The sequence below is a fragment of the Neofelis nebulosa genome, chromosome 7, assembly GCF_028018385.1.
Source record: "Neofelis nebulosa isolate mNeoNeb1 chromosome 7, mNeoNeb1.pri, whole genome shotgun sequence".
Taxonomy (NCBI): domain Eukaryota; kingdom Metazoa; phylum Chordata; class Mammalia; order Carnivora; family Felidae; genus Neofelis; species Neofelis nebulosa.
In genome coordinates, this window is record NC_080788.1 from 103,233,523 (window position 1) to 103,255,858 (window position 22,336).

Sequence of the window (22,336 nt, forward strand, 5' to 3'; positions counted from 1 at the left end):
CGAGATCATGACCTGAGCCAAAGTCCGACACTCAACCAACTGAGCCACCCAGGGGCCCCTCTTCCCTTAAAATTCTGCTCAGCTTTCCACCTCTGGGTCTCCTTAATCCTGCCAGGCGACAGTCATCTTGGCTCCTCTGAACTCAGAGCTCCAAACCAGGCATTTCTGTGGTACCTGCTGCCTCATATTGCCCACCCTCTTGAGGGCAGTGGTTGTGTCCCACTTCTCTCTAGCAGTCATCATGGCTGACACAGCACCCTTTCACAGTAGATACTCAATAAATAGATGAACCACAGCTAACCCGAGGCACTTCAATTCTATATTCAAGATTTAACTATGTTCACTCAATTATTCTAAGGCAAGAAAATGAATACATTCAATGGATATTTAGCAACAAAATGAATTCTTTTTTTTGTTGTTGTTAAGATTTTATTTTTAAGTAATCTCTACACCCAACACAGGGCTCAAACTCACAACCCCAAGATCAAGAGTGGTAGGCTCTACCAACTGAGCTAGCCAGGCGCCCCAACAAAAGGAATATCTATTCAAACTACATTTACTCTAGAATTCTACTAGAGTTAAACCAGATCAACTCACTTCTGGCATTTTTCTTGTTACTTAAGGCTTTACTGTTTGATATTTGACTTCCCTGGCACTAAAAGGTCATTCGTTTAAAGGCAAGCATATAACAAACTTCACATACAAGATTAAAATGAGCAGTGAAGTTTTGCTAAGACATTCAGCTTTCTTTATGACTCTTCATTCCCTAAATATTCCACTTCTTATAAGAAATAAACTGGATAAAAATCTTAGCTTTCTTTCCTGTTTAATAAACTCTTCAATCAAATTTTTCTTTACAAATATCTGAAAGTAACATACACTCTGTTCTTTAGTTTCATGTTCCTTTTTTTCCCTTAAGTTTAATCCTATTAGTGTAAAGACGAACCCCATGCTAATAATTAACTTCTTTGTATTATTTCCTAAAAGCTTAATTATTTGAGATCTTTCCATTTCACTAGGAAAGGAGGTAACACAAGCATCAGCAGTGCCAAGTTTCTATATAGGAAAGGCATAGGGTTGGCAGTCTTGCTGAAAGGGAGGGTGCCAGCAGACTGGGCCTGCAGCTAGGTTTGCACAGAAACTAAGCTGATTTTACTTAGACTGTGGCTTATCAAACAGTAAGAATAACCAATTTTAGTACAGACACTTCTTTCACAGTTGACATGACTTTATTATTTGGGAGTAAGTTACTAGGGAGGGGGCTGCTAATAGAAATTAAAGTAGGATTATTTGCCCCCTCCCATTACCACCAACATCCACCCACCCCTCGGCACTGCCACTGGGTACAGATCACTGAAAGGTGGCAAGATGTTTCTGGATTTGTGTTAAGAGCCTTACTGCAGTGAAGCAGTTACAGCTATGACATAATAACATCTTTTCATGGTACCAAGTAGCCCTGTCTGATGGAGAGTGCTAAGCAGGAATGAGGTCAGAAACCAGGGAAGTTAAATTTCTCTCTTCTACTTACTTTCTCCTTAATCCCAAGAGGAATGAGTAAGAAAGTGGAAGAGAAAACAAAGTAAAAAGAACAGCTGTGGAGAGCAGCTGTCAGATTGCTAGCGTGGTTTTTACAGATTCCAACACAGAATTGAAAAAGATCTGGACCACCATTTCAGGATTGTGATGAATCCCAGTGTCTAAGTGGAAAAGCAGCAGGAATACATCAGAGTCATAGTATATATAGTTAGTTTGGTCACAAAGATTCATTTATTCCAAATGTTTTAACGTTTACTTATTTTGAGATAGAGAGAAAAAGAGGTAGGGAGGGGCAAAGAGAGAAGGAAAGAGAGAATCCCAAGCAGGTTCTGCCCTGTCAGCACAGAGCCCAACACAGGGCTCAAACCCACGAACTGTGAGATTATGACCTAAGCTGAAATCCAGAGTCAGATGTTTAACTGACTGAGCCACCCAGGCACCCCTATTCCAATTTTGATATGGTCACTATAATCTCAAATTATCCAAACTTAGCTTGGTTTCGCGGGGGGTGGGGGGGGGCACCTGATTGTATGTTCATCGCCTATCACCTCATTTTGTCCTTAACTCTCTCCCAACACACACAAAACCACACCTCCCAGCATTCCTCCATACCCAGGACTCGCTAACTCCATACAAAGAATTACAAAGAAGAATATTTAGGGGCAATAAAATACTGGTTGCTGAGCTATCAGAGATACATGAACACCAATCATTACGTTTATTTCTACTTAAACATAGATGACAGTATTTGTATATTACCTCTCCTTCCTAAAGCCCAAATAAAAATAGTAGTAAAGGAATTTTTTAAAAGGCATGAACCCACAGGATAAAGAAGGGAAAATAAGACTGTAGTAGAAAAGAGAAACAGAGAAGAGAGTAGGTATTATTTTTGGAATATTGCTGAGAAAGCCAAGGAAGGCACAGCACAGTTTTGTGCCTCCAGAGGTATCAAACCAGAAGTGAATGGATGGCCCTGCAGGACCCCAGAAGATGCCCACAAATACTCAGGTGCAGAAGCCTCCAAATGGTAGTATGATTAAAAGTCTGAAGGGGCGCCTGGGTGGCGCAGTCGGTTAAGCGCCCGACTTCAGCCAGGTCACGATCTCGCGGCCTGTGAGTTCGAGCCCCACGTCAGGCTCTGTGCTGACAGCTCAGAGCCTGGAGCCTGTTTCCGATTCCGTGTCTCCCTCTCTCTCTGCCCCTCCCCCGTTCATGCTCTGTCTCTCTCTGTCCCAAAAATAAATAAAAAACGTTGGAAAAAATTTAAAAAAAAAAAAGTCTGAAAACAGTGCAGTGGAATTAGACTCCTGCTCAGGTTTCCTCTCCCCTCCCCCCCCCACTGTTAGTAAACCACCCTTAAACATGGGGGGGCTGGACTGAATGCATCCTGGTCCTTTCCAGGCTCTACAGAGAAAGGTATGAACTAAGACTTCAAAGATGTGCCAGTGGGAAGAGTTGTGGAAGGTGGGGGAGAAAGGCAGTGATGGGTGAGAATAAAAGGGATTTGTGTCTCAGGTCCTCCAAATACGCTTGTCTCTGTGACTATAAATTTTATGTTGTAATGTGACTTCCAAGTTAGATCCACACCAGTCAAGAAAGCAAGCCTTATGAGATTCTAGCCATACAAGGGCAGGTCCTACAAATCTGTTTTCCTGCTCACCACACATACTTACCTCGCAAGTTTGCTAAGGCCAAGGACTTGCTTGTTAGGAAGATAGCCAATATGGACCTTCAAAGAAGAGACAGAAATCACGAGTTAGTTGAAAATCCAGTGCTTCTTTGTAATAAAATAAGGAAACAGAAGACAGTATATGTATTATGTAATTCAACACGATGAAAATGTATCTTTAAAAAATCTAGAAGTTTTGGGGCACCTGGGTGATTACTTGGTTAAGCATCCAACTCTTGATTTCAGCTCAGGTCATGATTTCAAAGTCATGAGATCGAGCCCCACGTCAGGCTCTGCACTGAGCATGGAGTCTGCTTAGAATTCTCTCTCATCCTCTCTCTCTGCCCCTCCTCTGCTCATTCATTCTTTTTCTCTCTCTCTCAAAATAAATAAATCAACTTAAAAAATCTAGAAGCTTTAAGACTTAGAAAATGAAGGACTAACAAAAGCATTTAGAAAATTACAGATGTGCAGGAAAAGGAAAATATATGAATGACTATTAATGAAATGACAAATTTGAAATATAGTCTTGATATTTCCTGGTGAAGTTAAACTCTTGATACAATTCTTCCAGTCTTTCTTCTATTGAGGGGACATTCTCTCAAGACAGTCCAAATTATCCTATAGCAACATTAAAATGTAGCCAGGAAAGCTTCCTTTAAATGGCCCAAACTGTAACTGTGAACACTGACATTCCACACATCATAGTGGCCTTAAAAGTCCCACCCCACTGCACATAAAGAGGGTCTCCATGTCCTTTGTCATAGTTGGTGGCCCAATCTCTAAGCTGCTGGAGAATACTATCTTCCTGATGGGGGATAAAGGACACAGCTACAAATGTGACTTGTCAAAACCTGGACCTTAAGATCTAAGTTCTTATAGGACCTACTATGAGGCCAAGCCAATTCCGTAATCTTAAAAGTCACTGACTAACATCTAATATGTCCATGTTACCTCTCTTTGAGCCAAGTATTAAATTATGGGAACACATTAGTTCTACAAAAGGCTAATAAGTAAATGGCCATTTGTAGGCAATCAATTAACCTAATATAAAAGTATAGATTCATTTGCATCATGGTTCGCTAGCGTTTGTTGCATTCGCTCACCTAATTAATATCTACTGTACATGTGAATAATGGATATAGTAGTAATTAGTGATTTTTCATCTATTAGCACTGTGCTTTGGGAATTTAAGAATACCAATTCATTACCTTCCTGGTCAGCAGAAGGAGAAAGTAAAGTAGCACCTGAACTGACTATTTCAAAGAAAAATTAGAGAGTTGAAAGTTTCCCACAGAGCTAAGATCTTCTGTACCACTTGAAATTTTATACTTATATGCAGAGCTATAATTTGTTTATTGTTTGTACTACTTTTGATCTTTCTGAAGATCTTAAGTCATTTCAATGTCAATTTTAGAGAAACACTGCTGAACAATAGATTTTTTTAAAAGTTAGCAAGAACAGGGGCGCCTGGGTGGCGCAGTTGGTTAAGCGTCCGACTTCAGCCAGGTCACGATCTCGCGGTCCGTGAGTTCGAGCCCCGCGTCAGGCTCTGGGCTGATGGCTCGGAGCCTGGAGCCTGTTTCCGATTCTGTGTCTCCCTCTCTCTCTGCCCCTCCCCCGTTCATGCTCTGTCTCTCTCTGTCCCAAAAATAAATAAAAAACGTTGAAAAAAAAATTAAAAAATATATATATATATTTAAAAAAAAAAAAAAAAGTTAGCAAGAACACAAACACAGAGATAATCATAGCAGAAGGTAAGAGGATATAGTGAGAGGCTGAGCACAGATCAAGTCCGTAAGTCTAGCCCCAGCCCAAATCACTAACTTCCTCTGTCTTCTTGGACAAAGCCTATGCTTTCTGGGCCCAAATTCCTCACTTACAATAAAAGGTAGTAAGATAAGCTCAAAGGTTCCCTCCTTCTTGAAAATCCTGAGCCCTTAAGTGCAGGCACACTGGAGAGCAGGGGAGGGGCAAAGGGAGGGGGGGAGGGGAGGAGGGGATAGGGGATAAGAGGGGAGGAGGGGATGGGGGATAGGAGGGGAGGAGGGGAAGAGGGGATGGAGGGGAGGAGGGGAAGAGGGGAAGAGGGGATGGAGGGGAGGTGGGGAGGAGGGGATGGGGGATAGGAGGGGAGGAGGGGAAGAGGGGATGGAGGGGAGGAGGGGAGGAGGGGAGGAGGGGATGGGGGATAGGAGGAGAGGAGGGGATGGGGGATAGGAGGGGAGGAGGGGAAGAGGGGATGGAGGATAGGAGGGGAGGAGGGGAGGAGGGGAGGAGGGGAGGAGAAAAGAGAGAAAGAAAGAGAGAGAGAGAAAGAAAGAGAGAGAGAGAGTGAGCGCGTGCGCACACATGAATCCCAAGCAGGCTTCACACTTGGTGTAGAGCCCCACACGGAGCTTGATCCCAAGACCCTGGGATCATGACCTGAGCCAAAATCAAGAGTCATATACTCAACTGACTGAGCCACCCAGGTGCCCCCAAAATGAAATATTTTAACAAAAAAAAATGTGAAGCAAATGTTAACACATTAAATTTAGGTGATGGGTATACAGGTATTCATAACACTATTTGCTAAGTCTTCTGTTTAAAAACTATTAATAAAAAGTCAAAATAAAATAAAATTATAATGGGAGAGAGAGGACAGGACTACTTTTGGTCCTACATCCATGGTTTCAAAGATATGCTTAAGTGCAGCAAGCTAGATAATATTAAGCAGCTTGCATTAGATTCACTGCTCCTAATACAGAAAGAGTTAGAAACAAAGTCCACTAGGGGCGCCTGGGTGGTGCAGTCGGTTAAGCATCCGACTTCAGCCAGGTCACGATCTCGTGGTCCGTGAGTTCGAGCCCCGCGTCAGGCTCTGGGCTGATGGCTCAGAGCCTGGAGCCTGTTTCGGATTCTGTGTCTCCCTCTCTCTCTGCCCCTCCCCCGTTCATGCTCTGTCTCTCTCTGTCCCAAAAATAAATAAAAAACGTTGAAAAAAAAATTTTTTTAAAAAGAAACAAAGTCCACTAATACTATGACCTCTGCCATAAGAAATTCTGCAATCATTGCTGCTCATGCCATATTACACAAAAGTACATCTTGGATCAAACATTATTTAGTCAAAATAAAAAGCAAAGGTTTTCAGAGTCTGTTGCAGCTACCTTAAAAAAAAAAGGCAACTTTATCTCATTATTTTAACCAATACCATGGTACTTACTATGAAATATTTGCCCTGAGGACCTTCAGCTACTTGGTTTTTGTTTTGTTAATTTCAAATTATTAGATTAGTCAGGTTGATAAAGAGTAAATGTTTATGTGTAATTCTACATATCTGGGATATTAGGAATTAGCAGGTGATGATTTTAAAGATAATAATCCTAATTTAAAAATTTTTGTTATATTTTAAAATTAACAGGAAACAGAAAAAACCCTTACCTTTCCAACAAATGGAACCAGATGATGTTCACACATGGAAAACATATCTATGTCCTTCACAATCACCATCTCATCATGATCTTCATCAAATATAGCATCATTTAGGACATCTGAAATCAGAGGCTTGCTTTAGTAACATTTCCAATTTTACAGAAAGATTCAGAGTAGAAAAACTAACAATCTCCACGGTTAAACAGAGATTGACAGTCAACAAAGACAAAATGTTAATCCTAACTAAAATGTTAAGGAAAAACGCGTTAAAACTAGTTATTTTTCTCCCACCAAATTAGCAGTCTTTTTCTTTAAATGGTGAAAACAACCCTTAACTATATAATATTACATAACAAATGCAGGATTACAAACAAATGTGTCTGCTGCATGAGAAAAGGAGAAAGGGAGAAATATGCAAAACAAGAGTTCTGGTGACGAAAGGGAGCTGCTTTCCTTTTCTTCTTTATATTTTCTTGTACCTAACACTTTCTCTATAGTGGATGTGTAGAAAACCTTATCTAACTTCTGAGGCCAGAAGTCCTTAGCCATCTAACCTCTGAGGCCAGATCTCAACACCCATAAAGTCAGCATTATCTATCCCCCAAATACTTGTTTACTCATAAAATTTACTAATTCTTGAATGCAAGCACAAGACTTATTCTAAGCAGTTACATTCTTCCCTAAGGAACTAAATGCTATCATTTTTATGTATATGCCTGCCCAGATTAGCTTTTGACCTCTGGACTCTGGCACATATGGCCAGGCATACAACAGACATTTAAAAACATAAAAGCTTTATTTTTTAAACGTGCACTGATAGCTGGACATCATGGCAGCCTACATACATTCAAGACTCCAAGCCGTAGTATTTCAAGGATCCGGGGATACCCATCTACATAGTACGGATGAGACGGAGCGGGGAGGAGGTGAATAGAGTTTTGCGGCCACCTACAGTTAATCTCCCCTCAGAAAGCCAGGCTGCAGTGTGAGTCACAGGGAAGTGCAAACGTCCACCCACACAGCCTGACCTTCAGTGGCTCCGTTGTTGCTAGAATAGAGGCTCACAGATATTGAGTCATCACCAAACCAGTTATCATCCCCTGAGTCAGGCTATTCAGAGACACATTTGATTGTGGAGTGGAAAAGTCATTAGCGTGGTCAACAAACGTGAATATGCAGGGTTTAGACACACACAGACAAACACAACACCCCTGGTAGGAGAGGCTGATAAAAATCCACGGAAGAAAAGGATCAGTGTCATCCTTGAAGTAAATACTTTGCCAAAAACAGTTTTCTGTTCTGAATTCTCTGCCCTAACCTACAGTCATATTTCTGGAAGAAGTCTAAAAATAGGCCCTGAGTGCTCCCCAAAGTATCCTGGATTTCTCCAAGATTTTTAAGTAATATTACTGCCATGCATAGCTTATTAAAATCCTTAGTCATACAAGAAAACCCTGAAAGTAAAACAAACAAAGTTATTTCTTAAAGAAGAAAAGAATTATCAAACAGAAGCATTCATTTTCTCTGACAAAGAATGAGAGCATCCCCATTCTAAGTTGTGACAACTACCATATGGCACATGTTAAAAGCTGGTCCTCAAGTTAGGCTAAGTTAGTGTCTGGGTCCATTACTAAGTAGCTGTTGAACCTTGGAAAGACTATTCTTTGCCTCAGTCTTCTAAACTGTAAAATGGACATGAAAAAAGCATCTACATTTTTAGGAGTATCCTGAGCATTAAATGAGATAATCCACATGTTTTCAGAAGTACGCAGATGGATTAAGTAGTAGTTGCTGTTATTACTGTTACTATAATTAAGGTTGAGGGAGTGGCTAAACTATGTGTCCCATGCACACTAACATACATCAGAATTTAAAAAGCAATAATTTGCTTCTAGGAGACAGACTACAGAAAAGGAAAAAATAGTAACTTTACACCGAGGAAACCTGGCAAACCAAGTGATCCAGTTTAACTCTACCAGTAATAAGACATAGTAATAACATGTAGCTTCTGGTAAAATATGAAAAGGGCACATCACCTCTGTGGTGTTCTTCCCCTGAAGTGTGTGACTGTAGTCTAATTACTAGACAAACTGAGGGACATTCTGCAAAATACCTCAACAAGCACTCTTAAAATGACACGGGGGGGTGGGGGTGGGGGGGAGGCGGTGTGTGGGTAGCTCAGCTGGTTGAGCAAATGACTCTTGATTTTGGCTCAGGTCATGATCTCATGGTTCATGGGATCAAGCCCTGCATTGGCAACACACTGAGCATGGAACTTGCTTGGGATTCTCTCTCTTCCTCTTTCTCTGCCCCTCCCCTGCTCATTCATACTTTCTCTCTCTCAAAATAATAAACATTAAAAAAAAAAAACCACAGAGAGATGGAAAGACTGAATTGTCACAGATTAGAGGAGACTAAAGAAACATGAAGACTAAATGCACTGGAAAAACTAAAATCCACACAAAGTCTGTAGTTTATAGTATTGTACCAATATTAATTTGTTAAATATTTTTAAAGTTTATTTATTTTTGACAGTGTGTGAGAGCGTAAGCTGGGGAGGGGCAGAGAGAGAGGGTGAGAGAGGAACCCAAGCAGGCTCCGCACTTCAGCACAGACCTGGACGTGGGGCTCGAACCCATGTCCTGTGAGATCATGACCTGAGCCAAAATCAAGGGTCGGACATTTAACCAACTGAGCCACCCAGGTGCCCCCCAATATTAATTTCTTAAGAAATGATAACTATATAATGGGCCATAGGAGAGGTTAACATTTGAGGAAGCTGGGGCAATGGTATATAGAAACTCTCTGTACCGTCTTTGTAAGTATTCTGGTAAGTCTAATGTCACTTCAAAATAAAAAGGAAAAAAAAGCAATAGGACAATGCCCATCAACTGGAATGTATAAACAATAGAGCACTATTCTGCAATAAAGTAGAATAACTACTTATATATGTACTAATATGGCTGAATCTTCAAAGAATTATATACATAGTGAAAGAAGTCATATACATTCACACAAAAAAAGTATGTCTGAAATTCTAGGAAAGAGAAGTATAGTGAGAGAAAGCAGACAGATGGTTTAGCAGGGACCAGAGGGGTGAGAGGATTGGCTGTAAAAGGGTAGAAGAAAACCTTTTTGGGTGATGGAAAGAGTCTATGCCTTCATTGTACTGGTGGTTGCACAACTGTATGTATTTGTCAAAATTCAAATTGTACACATGAAGTTGTTGAATTTTATTGAATTTAAGTTATCCCTTAGTAGAGCTAACTTTTTAAAATAATCTTAAAAGAATATAGAATAACATGCAACCTTTTGTGTAAAGAAAGTGGAATGGGGGAGATATAAACATATATATGCTTATCTTCAAAAAGAAACACTAGGAGAATAAATCAAAAAACTAATAAAAATGATTATAAAGGACTAAGAAAGCAGGAGAGAAGGGATATGGATAGAAGTGAGACATCTTTAAATATGATTTGTTACACAGTTGACTTTGAAATCATGTAAATGTTTTACATACTTAAAATTAAGCCAAAAAGAAAAAAACCCAGTGACCCCCATAAATCTTAATGGTTTGTGGTAATGGAACAATATTATGTTGCCTATATCCCATTTCGTGAAAGTGAACCCAGACTATAAACTTGACCTAGCTGAATCATTTTTCTTCAATAATGAAGTTTCCCTGCTATATTTATTTATGTTTTGCTCCAACATATCTGAAAGCTACCATCTGTGGCTAATAAGAACAAAACACTATCACAGATTGTTTTAATTTCCTGCCTGTTATCAGCAGCAAGAAGGTAACCCTGGAAACAAGGATTTATGGCATTCTGTTTCCTACTCTTGGTCATAACCAACAAAGAAAATTGAAGGGGCCTCCAAAAGTTGAAGGTTTGTCTATTACAATACCACACAAAGAAAAATGTAAAGGTATACCTTGCTCGTGTCATTAATGATTAAGCAATGACAACAAATAACCCTGCTGGGCAGCCATCCCTTAAGTAGTTAATCCCTTCCTGAAAGTACAGTTAGTCAGGTCCACAATAGGAGCCCATGTACCTGTTTAAGCACCCTCGGAAGCAGGGTGCTTCTCAGACTCCCCCAGGGGGCTTGTCAAAACACAAATCACTGGACCCCAGTCCCAGAATTTCTGATTTAGTAGGTCTGGGTGGGAATGAGAATTGACATTTCTAACAAGTTCCCAGAAGATGTTAATTCTCCTGGTCTGGGAACCATACTTTGAGAGCCCCTGTATTTTTTTTGTAGATTTTTTATCTAAACGTTTATTCATTTTTGAAAGGCAGAGAGAGACAGAGTGGAAGTGGGGGTGGGGAAGAGAGAGAAGGAGATACAGAATCCAAAGCAGATCCCAGGCTCTGAACTGTCAGCACAGAGCCTGACGTGGGGCTTGAACTCACGAACTGTGAGATCATGACCTGAGCTGAAGTCTGACACTTAACCCACTGAGCCACCCAGGCACCCCAAGAGCCCCTGTATTAAACTTGTATTCATGTTTTGTGCTGCTACACAGAATCTTCACACCTTCAAAATGCTCCTACTCAAACATAGCAATATAAGAAACACAGAACTGCTTCTGCCATGCTGAAAGGGGGTAGGAGTAACAGGAAACCTCTGGGAGAGATTCCCCACAAAAGAAAAATTCTATCTAATGGAATTTCTTTTTAACGAATGGTAATAGGAATTAGCATTATCTAGGATGTTTGGTGATCAGCACTAAAATTTAGAGATCTCTGAGGAAGCCAGAATTTCACACCTGATGCAGCTTCCTGGAGAACAGCATTAACAGACAATGGAGAAGGCTTCAAACATTGAATGTACATCCACCCTAACAGATAAGAAAGAGAATGGGGTCTGCCTACCGATTTATCCGAAAAAATTGTTTTTCAGTTTATTTATTTTGAGAGAGAGAGCACGAGCAGGGGAGGGGCAGAATGAGAGGCAGAGAGAGAATCCAAAGTAGGCTCTGTGCTCTCAGCACAGAGGCTGATGTGGGGCTTGAACCCACAAATGGTAAGATCATGATCTGAGCTGAAATCAAGAGTCAGACACTGAACCAACTGAGTCACCCAGGCGACCTATCTGCCTACTGACTTTAGAACTAAGACAGCAAAACACAGTGACAACTAATAAGGCAGGAAAAGTTTCTTTGCTCTTGGCTGGAATTAAATCAACTTAAGGGGCTAACAACTACCCTGACTTAGTGGAGAAAGGTCTGAATTACTGGCCCAAACCCCTCAACATCAGAGCTGTCTCAACCAGCATTGGGCACTTACGTCATATACCTCCTGGTACCACCGTTATGTCTGTAATTTCTCCCAACCTTGGAGGCAGGCATTGTAGCTTAAGACTTTATGAAGTTTCAGCACAGTACCCTATATGCCATTCACAGAGCCAGAATTAAATGCAAATTTTCCATTTTATCCAATTAATATGTCAGTCTCTACCCTGTGATTTACTTCCTTAAGATAGATTTCAAAGAAAGGACTCCAAAAAAACTGATGTGGCCAAGGGAACAGAAAAAATATTACTGCAGCATTATTGGTAATAGCAAAATTAGGGATTTAAATGGACATCAGAAGAATGATTACACAATCTGTGTAGAGTGATATAATAAAATATGGCCCAGCCATGAAAGTCAGTGAATCTAAGCTGAATTTATTATTTCCTGAAACAAAGTCCAGTGAAAAAAGCAAGTATTTAGAGGCAATAGCAGATACACACAGTAATATCCTTTAAATGAAGTGGAAGCAAAAACCACATGTTGTTTATGGACATACATATGAAATAAAAGTACAGGGGCGCCTGGGTGGCTCAGTCGGTTAAGCGTCTGACTTCGGCTCAGGTCACGATCTCACAGTCCGTGAGTTCGAGCCCCGCGTCGGGCTCTGGGCTGATGGCTCAGAGCCTGGAGCCTGCTTCTGATTCTGTGTCTCCCTCTCTCTCTGCCCCCCCTCCCCCATTCATGCTCTGTCTCTCTCTGTCTCAAAAATAAAATAAAAACGTTAAAAAAAATTTTTTTTTTAAAAAGTACAAAAATAGGCATGAGAGTAGAGATCAAATTCAGGATAGCGGTTAACTCTGTGAGGGAGGAGAACAGGATCAGAAAGAGGTATCTATGAAACTTATCTGTATTTTCCAAAGCAATTATAGCAAAATGTTAATATTTATTAAAACCAGATGAATGTTGGTTAAACTAATTCTTTGTCCTTTTTCTTATATATTTGACGCATTTCATTAATTAAAAAAATTTGGAGCGCACCTGGGTGGCTCAGTCGGTTAAATGTCTGACTCTGGGTTTCAGCTCAGGTCATGATCTCACAGTGTACAAGTGTGAGCTCACATCGGGCTCTGTGCTGATGGTGCAGAGCCTGCTTGGGATTCTCTCTCTCTTTCCCTCTCTCTCTGCCCCTCCCCTGCTTATGCTCTCTCTCTCAAAAATAAATAAACGTTTTAAAAAATGTTTAAAATTGGGGCGCCTGGGTGGCGCAGTCGGTTAAGCATCCGACTTCAGCCAGGTCACGATCTCGCGGTCTGTGAGTTCGAGCCCCGCGTCAGGCTCTGGGCTGATGGCTCGGAGCCTGGAGCCTGTTTCCGATTCTGTGTCTCCCTCTCTCTCTGCCCCTCCCCCGTTCATGCTCTGTCTCTCTCTGTCCCAAAAATAAAAAAAAAAAAAAAATGTTTAAAATTGTTTTAATTGCGTTGTTCATGTACATGCTGGTGTTCTGGGTTTTTTTCCTGCGGGGGGCGGGGGGGAAGCAAAAACCCTGAGGTTACCTTTGCATAGAAGTTCTGATGCTAGTTGGGGCGCCTGGGTGGCGCAGTTGGTTGAGCGTCCAACTTCAGCCAGGTCACGATCTCGCGGTCTGTGAGTTCGAGCCCCGCGTCAGGCTCTGGGCTGATGGCTCGGAGCCTGGAGCCTGTTTCCGATTCTGTGTCTCCCTCTCTTTCTGCCCCTCCCCCGTTCATGCTCTGTCTCTCTCTGTCCCAAAAATAAATAAAAAAAAAAAAAAAAAAGAAGTTCTGATGCTAGAGTGGTATTACACAGGAAAGACCGAGCCTGCTTCATGTAACACTGCAAACTCCAGAAACTTCCCTTGATCACACTCTGCAATTAAAATAAAGACTTCTTCTGCCTTTAGTGTGGCATTAAAACATTTTGCATTCTACTCCTGTTTGAAAAATTTGTCCTACAAGTAAGGGCAATGTTAAATTAAAAGATGGAAGAAAATCACCCTCTCTGCCTTCATTTCCATCATGATGGTGCACCTCTTGTTAGCACTTCCAACACGCATAGCTTCTTGCGCTTAACAAGATAGAGCGAACATTTGTAAAACTTGGCTGAAATAAGCATGAACTCAAACATTCCACAGACTGACATAGGTGGAAACTAAGATGACTTTAGACAACCATTCATACCATCTGGAGTAGGCAGAGCTGTGGCACAACTCTGATATGCTCTGTGAACTTATTTCATAAACTGCGAATTTGTCAGCAGGAAAGATCCAATGCATTGCAGAGAAAGTAAAAGTTTGGTTATTTTGCAAATTTTCATTTCTGTCATCCCTGGCAGAGATAAATTCCCACGCTGCTTGTAAGCAATTAAAATATAGCCAAGGGGCTCCCGGCTGACTCTGTCACTAGAGCATGTGACTCTTGATCTCATGGTTGTTAAGTCTGAGACCCATAGTAGGTTCAAGGATTACTTAATATCTTAGAAAATAAACAGGAGCACCTGGATGGCTCAGTTGGTTGAGTGTCAGACTCTTAATTTTGGCTCAGGTCATGATCTCACAATTCGTGGGATCAAGCCCAGCATGGGATTCTGTGCTTAAGTATGGAGCCTGCTTGGGATTCTCTCTCTCCCTCTCTCTCTCAAAATAAATAAGCTTTAATAAGTTAATAAATGAATAAAAATTAAAAAATAAAATATAGCCAAGACAACATGGATGGATCTTGCAAGCATTATGCTAAGTGAAATAAGTCAGAGAAAAACAAATATTGTATGCTGTCACTTACATATAGAATCTAAAAAAAGCCAACCTCTTAGAAACAGAGAGTAAAATAATGGTTATAAGGGGCTGGGAGGGTGGGAGAGATGGGGAGATGTTGGTCAAAGAATACATACTTCCAGTTAAAGATGAAGAAATTCTGGGGATTTAATGCACAGTATTTTTTTAAGTTTTTTTTTTTTAAGTTTATTTATTTTTGAGAGAGCGAGAGAGAGAGAAGAGAAGGGACAGATGATCCTAAGCAGGCTCTGTGCTGACAGCAGACAGCCCGATGCAGGGCCTAAACTCATAAACCGTGAGATCGCGACCTGAGCCAAAGTCGGACACTTAACTGACAGTCACCCAGGCACCCCACAGAGTATTTCCTTTTTTAATGCACACCTTTTTGATTACAGTTAACGATACTGCATTACATAGTTGAAAGTTGCTAAGACAGTAGATCTTAAATGTTTTCATCACAAAAAAGAAACAGTGATTTTGTGATGTGATGGAAATATTACCTACCTATGGTGGTAATCACATTCCAATATACACCTGTATTAAACCAACACGTTGTACACCTTGAATTTACACAATGTTGCATGCCAACTTTTTTCTCAATAAAACTGTAAAAAAAAAAAAAAAAAGTAGCCAAGGCTATTGAAATAAATGTACTGGTTGCGTTAAAAATAGTACTGATATGCATCCTTTTTTTTCAATCTTTATTTTTGAGAGAGAGAGAGACAGAGCATGAGCAGGGGAGGAACAGAGAGAGAGGGAGACACAGAATCCAAAGCAGGCTCCAGTCTCTGAGCTGTCAGCACAGAGCCCCACGCGGGGCTCAAACTCACCAACCACGAGATCATGACCTAAGCTGAAGTTGGATGCTCAACTGACTGAGCCACCCAGGCACCCCTTGATGTGCCTCCTTTATTTGCCAAATGCAATCCTGGAAAGCTGTTCCCATCCTCTTAGCTGGGCTTGTCATGAACATAATGTCTGTTGCTGAGGGCATGTTCTCACATGATAACATAACCAAGACTTTTTCCTAATTACAACAATGTTTGTTGTAGTTTATTTATAAGATATTGAAGTACTGAAATAAGAAAATAGAAGTACACAAATTGCTCTACCTAAACACCATTACTTAACTGGCCCCTAGAAAACCACATACACGCAGTGGTTCAAAAAGCATAACAGTAAATTAGAAAAGATGAAGTTTAAAAGTCCAGAGACCCAAGTTCTCATTTGGACTTTGTATGGACTGTGACCTGGGCTACAGGATCGCTACAGGTAAGAGAATGGTTTTTGGAGAAGGAATTTAACAGGACTCCCAGGTTCTTGGCTTGTACAACTCTAGGGATGTTGGAAATCAATGCCAAATTACAACACAAGTTATCCACCCACTCTACTGGTCAGTCACCTTTTGAGATGCGCAAAGGTACTGGCTAGTGGCTTTCAGTACTGAGGTAGGGAAAAGCACCTGTTTTAAACTATTCAGATTTTTTTTAAGGATAAAACTCAAGGCTATCAATCCTATACATTATTAACTCCCAAAGTTATCCAAGCCTCCAAGCCTAAGAACTTCCTTCTGGTCTCGGTTTACTACTCTGAAAATTTGTGGTAGACAAAAGTTAGAGCCTTAAAAGGCTATCTAAGGAAAGAAATAAGAGTGTATTCAAGGAGTCATTTAAAAAAAAAGGATGCACACTTGCCAAATATAGTCTTTTAATTGGATAATTTTGTATATCTTTCACAATCCAGCTGTTAAACTGTAAATGGAATTTACAAAACAGATGGTGGTAACAAGGTCTGGTTCACAGCAGTTCTAAAGAAAGAACACACCAATCTGATAAACTATCCATTTGCTTCAGAAGCCTTTAATAGGCTCATCCTTTATCATCCTACATTCACTTATGCCAAGAGATATCATACAGATGGATGTTATAGAACCATCTGTAATCCTATCCAACAAATAAGTACCAGCAGGGTGTGCAAGCCACCATCATTACTGACAAATGATTAAGGGAAAAGGGATCACGCTTTAGAACAGTGGATCCCACATATGGCCAATCATAGGGAGCTTTGGAAAATACAGCTTCTCAAGCTACCCTGAAAAATCTGATTCACTAGCTATTGGGGTGAAACCAGGATGATTAAATCTTTTAAAAACCCAAGCAATTCTGATGACCAGTTGGGCTGGGAGCATAGGCTTTTGAGAGAGGTTGAGGGTTAAAAATGGACCCACTACTGGCCTTAATTTGCTGTTTAGCAAGGTTGAACAGTTAGCAATGTTAATTCCCCACCATAAACCCTCACTATAGTCACCAACTCAGAGGATGACAATTCCTGTGGAACACTGTGAGGTCTGCACACCAGCTGGAGAAGGAGGCTTGGAACAGAGAGTGAGATTGGATGGTGAGGTGGGGAATAGGATGGGGAGATTAGGCAAAGAAGCTGGAGCCAACTTTCCAGAGGTCCAGTGAAAAGTAAAGGAAGGAGGACCTCACATAAGAAAATTATATCCATATCCTAGAAAAATATCAGCCATTTAAGAAACCAGTTGGGTCCTACATACCACCAGCTCACTATAAATCAGTTTCAAGGGTAACATGATCAAGTTTTCATGGGAAGTTCTGTACTAGTTTCTGAGCTGGACACAAATACATCAAACATTACCTCAAGAAACTTAAGATCTGGGGAAATAAGAAAATAAGTGAAGGGCATTAAGAGTACACTTATCATGAGGAGCACCGTAATGTACAGAATCATTGAATCAGTATTTGTACACCTGAAACTAATATAACACTGTCCATTAATTATATTAGAATTTTTTAAAAACTCAGCCCCCCAAAATAGAAGGCATGCCTAGAAGCTAAACTATAGAAGCAATAGTTTATATAAAGGAAAAATTATAAGCTGGGAGAAAACATACAGCTATATTGAGCATAAAAATTTGATCCAGGCCTTAAGGACAGATTGAAGGAAAGGAAGGGAGGGTTTTCCAGAGGGGGTAAGGAAGAGAGATATTATAGGAAATGAAATACAGAAATACAGGAAACAACAAAAGGTAGAGTTGACTGCCTGAGTGGGTCTATGCATTCAGCAGAAACAGATGCCCTTCTATTTCCGAGCACATAAAATTGAATTTTACATTTTGCTCATGACTTCTTTCAAGTCCTGTCTTATTCTTCAGTCGTCAAAACAGTTATCATTCCCCATTTTACAGATGAGCAAACTGATGCTCTATCTGGAAACATTAAGTGCCTGCTAAAGGAGAGTGTACCTGTTGGCATGAAGAGCTGGATTTTGACCCCCTGTCTTCTGACTTACACATGAGAGCCTTATCACCAGCCACCACGAGTCTGAACCTGACCTATGAGAACAATGGACTCAAGGGGGAGAGCCCAGAGGCAAGAAACCAGAATCAGAAGTTGCTGCACTTCAGTCAGCCATGAGGTGACAGGCCTAAAGCCAATGACAGCAAAGGAAACAAAGAGAACAAATCTGAGGTTTTAAAATAAAAGTAATATTAGTGATAAACATGGGGGTTGAAGAAGAGAAGAGTGTCAAGGTACCTGCCAGCTCAAGAGAACAGACAGAAAGAATGGCTTGATACCCAGAGGCTGCCAGAGCCCAGAGCTGGTGCACATTGGTTGCAAAATACTGTTTTACCAACTATTTATTTGGTTTATATGAGGAAAAATTCTGTAATTTAATGCTACTTTGACCTTTACTTTTTGAAATGAAACTGGAACAGTTCAGGGGAAAGGAGAATCCCATTAAATCTTCAAACTAATAAAAAGGCTTGGAAAAAAAAAAAAAAAAGAACCTCTCTATAGAAGTTTATCCTAGGAAACCAGTAAAGAATCGCTTTTACAAACCAACCACAGTCTTTAAGTCTTCAAGATCCACATATTTTATGTCTCTTGGTGTGATATGGTGTGAAGAAAATAGCACTCTTGCTAAAATGGTTTTCCTGGAATTTAATCAAGTCTTTAGACCTAACTTCCACTTCCAGGAATATGAAAGAGATAGAAACAAGTTAAATGAAAACAAGAAGAAAACAAGCAGACAAATCCCAAAGGTGGAAGATCTTATAGGACAACTGAGAATTGGATAAATCAGTGTCATAGGGTGGGGGAGAGGAAAACAAGAAATCTTCTGGATTAAAACCTAACAATCAAATGCAAATATATGGATCTTGAGTGGGTCCTAGTTTAAACAAGTCATGAGTAAAAGACATTTGGGGCAACTGGGGGTGCAGAGTTAGGTATTAATTCTACTGTTATGAATGTAGATTAGGTATTAAAACATATGAAGAAATTAATAGTTAATTTTGCTAAGGACAGTGTAAGTGGTTAAGAAGAAAAACACTTTCTAAGGTGAGATTTCACCTCTAAATACAGGTCTCTGATTTGTTCCCTGTAAAATAGACCATGCCAATGTGGCAAAATGTTAATTTTGAATCTAGGTAGTAAGTACATAGCTGTCCATTATACAATTTTGTCTATGTTTGTGTTTGAAAATTTTATATAAAAAAATCAAAAGTAAAATAAAATGTCACAATCCTGACAGAAAACACTGTTTCCTTGTTATTACTGTGCTACCAAATAATCCAACAATCCCTCTTCTAATTGATATGAAACCTTATTAACAGACTAACACCTCAAGAGCTAGTAGGACTAGCAATTGCTTTTTCTTCTACAAGTATCTACAATACTCCTGAGGAAAAAGTCCTTAAATAAGGGCTTTGTCTAATCAAAAGGGCCATAGGTTAGAAGACCACAGCATGAAGAACCTTTTCAAAAATGTGTGTGACAAGAAAAAGAGAGAGATGTGTTACCATAGAAACTTCTATGTGGCTTAAACATTTCAAAGGAAATCAGCACCCCTAGCAACGAAAGAAGCCTGAGATCCTTAGTAGGACCTCACCTGTCAACTGCTGGAAGTCAACACAGCGAGCGATGAGGCAATACTGACAAGCACACCCATAGTACAAAGACTCCTAGTCCAACTGCCCCTCACTGTAGACCAGACCCAGAAAGCCTTGCAAGGGATTTGTCTAGGGTCATAAACTACTTAGTGGGGATGCTATGACTAGTCTAGACTAGTTGTTCTTCCCATTATACCAGGATGAGTTTGTTGATGCACTAAAATAGTTTAAGAAACACCAAAAGGACCTTGGGATTGTATCAGTGAACACAGTTTCTAACACACTAACTATAAAGCTGAAACACTTGACTCTCTTATAAAGTACTGCACTTGTGGGGTGCCTGGGTGGCTCAGTTGGTTGAGCTCCCAACCTCGGCTCAGGTCATGATCTTGCAGTTTGTGAGTTTGCTGACAGCTCAGGGCCTGGAGCCTGCTTCAGATTCTTTGTCTCAACTCTCTCTCCGCCCCTCCCCTACTTGCACAAGCTCTCTCTCTCGCTCTCTCTCTCTCTCTCTCTCTCAAAAATAAACATTAAAAAATTTTAGAAATAATAAAGTACTTCACTTGTAAAGAGCCCCACCCTCAAATTATGTTGGTGGTGGAGGAATAGAAAGAAATGGATATCAAAATGAAAGCAAAAAACAGCATGGAATAAGCATGACCTCCACTGAGGCAAAGCAAGGGCACTAGCAGCTGGAAGCTGTAAGCTAAGCACTTTGTGCTGCTGAAAGGCAAGTTGTTCCTGGTGGCGATCAGTGGCACACCTCCAGGATTGCCTGTGCATTAACAAAATATTTAATATATATTAAATACATATATATATATTTAATGTTTTTATTTATTTTTGAGACAGAGAGAGACAGAGCATGAGCAGGGGAGGGGCAGAGAGAGAGAGGGAGACACAGAATCCAAAGCAGGCTCCAGGCCCTGAGCTTCAGCACAGAGCCTGACGCGGGGCTTGAACTCACGGACTGTGCGATCATGACCTGAGCTGAAGTCGGATGCTTAACCGACTGAGCCACCCAGGCGCCCTCAAAAGCACTTATATTTTGAAGGGGTAGTCAATAAGTTCTTTGGCAAAGTCCCCAATATCAGTTAAATTCCAGCACCTACCACCTTCGTTGCTGCTCACGAACCACTTACCATAAAATAGATACGATTGCATTTGAAGCTATGTTATTAAAAACTTCCTTGTTTGGGACATTTGTCAATGGCCTCTGTTGAACTGGGTTCTGATTCCTACTTAGAAAAATAAACACTCATCTATGTACATAAAACATATCATACCTCAGAGCAAGAATCATATGTTCCTGGCAAAGCTCTTCACTGAAACAGCACTTGGACCAACTGGATCTCAAAAGACTTCAATGCAGAAACTCAGCAATGGGCAATTTCCTCACCTAAAACTGCTTTGTTGTTCAGACTCTAGAGAGGCAATGGCTGTTAATAAATGGGTGGTGGGGTGGGGATCTTCATGGTGAGCAACCAAAACCAAAAAAAGATAGTGGAAAAAAAAAAATTAGAGGAAGAGAACAACAGATAAAAAGGGCCAAATATTTCAGACAAACAAGGCTTGGGTAGAATGTCTGCCTCGATCTACAGCTCCATTGTGGGAAGAGACACAGTGGTTCTTCAAGCTAGACTGTGCACTAAACTAAAATAGTAAACTGCCTCTCATGAGGGGACAGTGATGCAACAGAAGAAAAAAAAAATGCAGGCAAGAGGATGGAATACTACAAAACTTCAAATCATGGTGAGGAAAGACCAGAAAAAATCAGTTAAGTATTTCAGCAGGAAGTGATCTATTCAATTTAGTAAAATTACACTGGCAGTAATGGACTGGAGCAGAACAAGCTAGGCGGCAAGGCAACCAGTTAAGAAGTCACTGTACTACGGGGTGCCTGGGTGGCTCAGTCAGTTAAGCGTCCGACTTTGGCTCAAGTCATGATCTCACAGCTTGTGAGTTCAAGCCCCATGTTGGGCTCTGTGCTGGCAGCTGACAGCCTGGAGCCTGCTTCAGATTCTGTGTCTCCCCCTCTCTCTGCCCCTTCCCTGCTCGCATGCTACCTCTCTCTCTCTCTCTTAAAAATAAATAAACATTAAAAAAACAAAAACAAAAACAGTCACTGTACCTCTGGTAAGAGATGACAAAGAATCAGAAGTGAAGACAAAGTCTAGAGATACTCGAGAAGTACAAGAGCCAGGACACGAAGCACAGGTAACCAAAGAGATTAATAAGAAGTTAGAATCACAAATAAAACAAACAACCAGATTATAAAGACTAGACCAAATAGCCCAACTAGCAACATGCATTCAAGTAAAGTTCATAGAAGGGCTGGGTGGTCAAATGGACTTTTAAAACATTAGGGGTGCCTGGGTGGCTCAGTCAGTTAACCATCTAACTTTGGCTCAGGTCATGATCTCATGGTTTGTGAGTTCAAGCCCTGAGTCAGGCTCTGTGCTGACAGCTCAGAGCCTGGAGCCTGCTTTGGATTCTGTGTCTCATTCTCTCTCTGCCCCTCTCCTGCTTGTGCTCTGTCTCTGTCTCTCAAAAAAATAAATAAATGTAAAAAAAATGTTTTTCAAGTGGCTAAAATGGTAAATTTTATGTTATGTATATTTTACCACAATAAGAATCAAACAAATAAAAAAAAAAAGAACATACAACATGCAAGTGTATCCATTTAGATAAGGTTGCAAATATACAATAGGGAACACAATTTGGATAGATTAGCACAGGTGGAACATAATTATGTTGTAGTGTATTTGCCTA

General features: G+C 40.5%; 1 protein-coding gene across 7 annotated transcripts in view; it reads right to left on the bottom strand.

The window, feature by feature from the left end:
- The window catches only part of GCH1 (GTP cyclohydrolase 1), a 155,413-nt gene that overhangs the window by 120,844 nt on the left and 12,233 nt on the right, over window positions 1-22,336 (bottom strand). For 6 of the 7 annotated variants that reach the window (XR_009264905.1, XM_058740679.1, XM_058740681.1 and 3 more), the window contains exons 2-3: window positions 6,629-6,738; window positions 3,210-3,265 (exon numbers count right to left, since the gene is read on the bottom strand). Coding sequence is in view for 6 of the 7 variants with exons in the window: in XM_058740679.1 (XP_058596662.1) it covers window positions 3,210-3,265; window positions 6,629-6,738 (166 nt within the window). In the remaining variant the exon portion in view is untranslated. Of the gene's footprint in view, window positions 1-3,209; window positions 3,266-6,628; window positions 6,739-15,153; window positions 15,255-22,336 lie in introns of all 7 variants that reach the window. The other variant, XM_058740683.1, reaches the window with a different exon arrangement.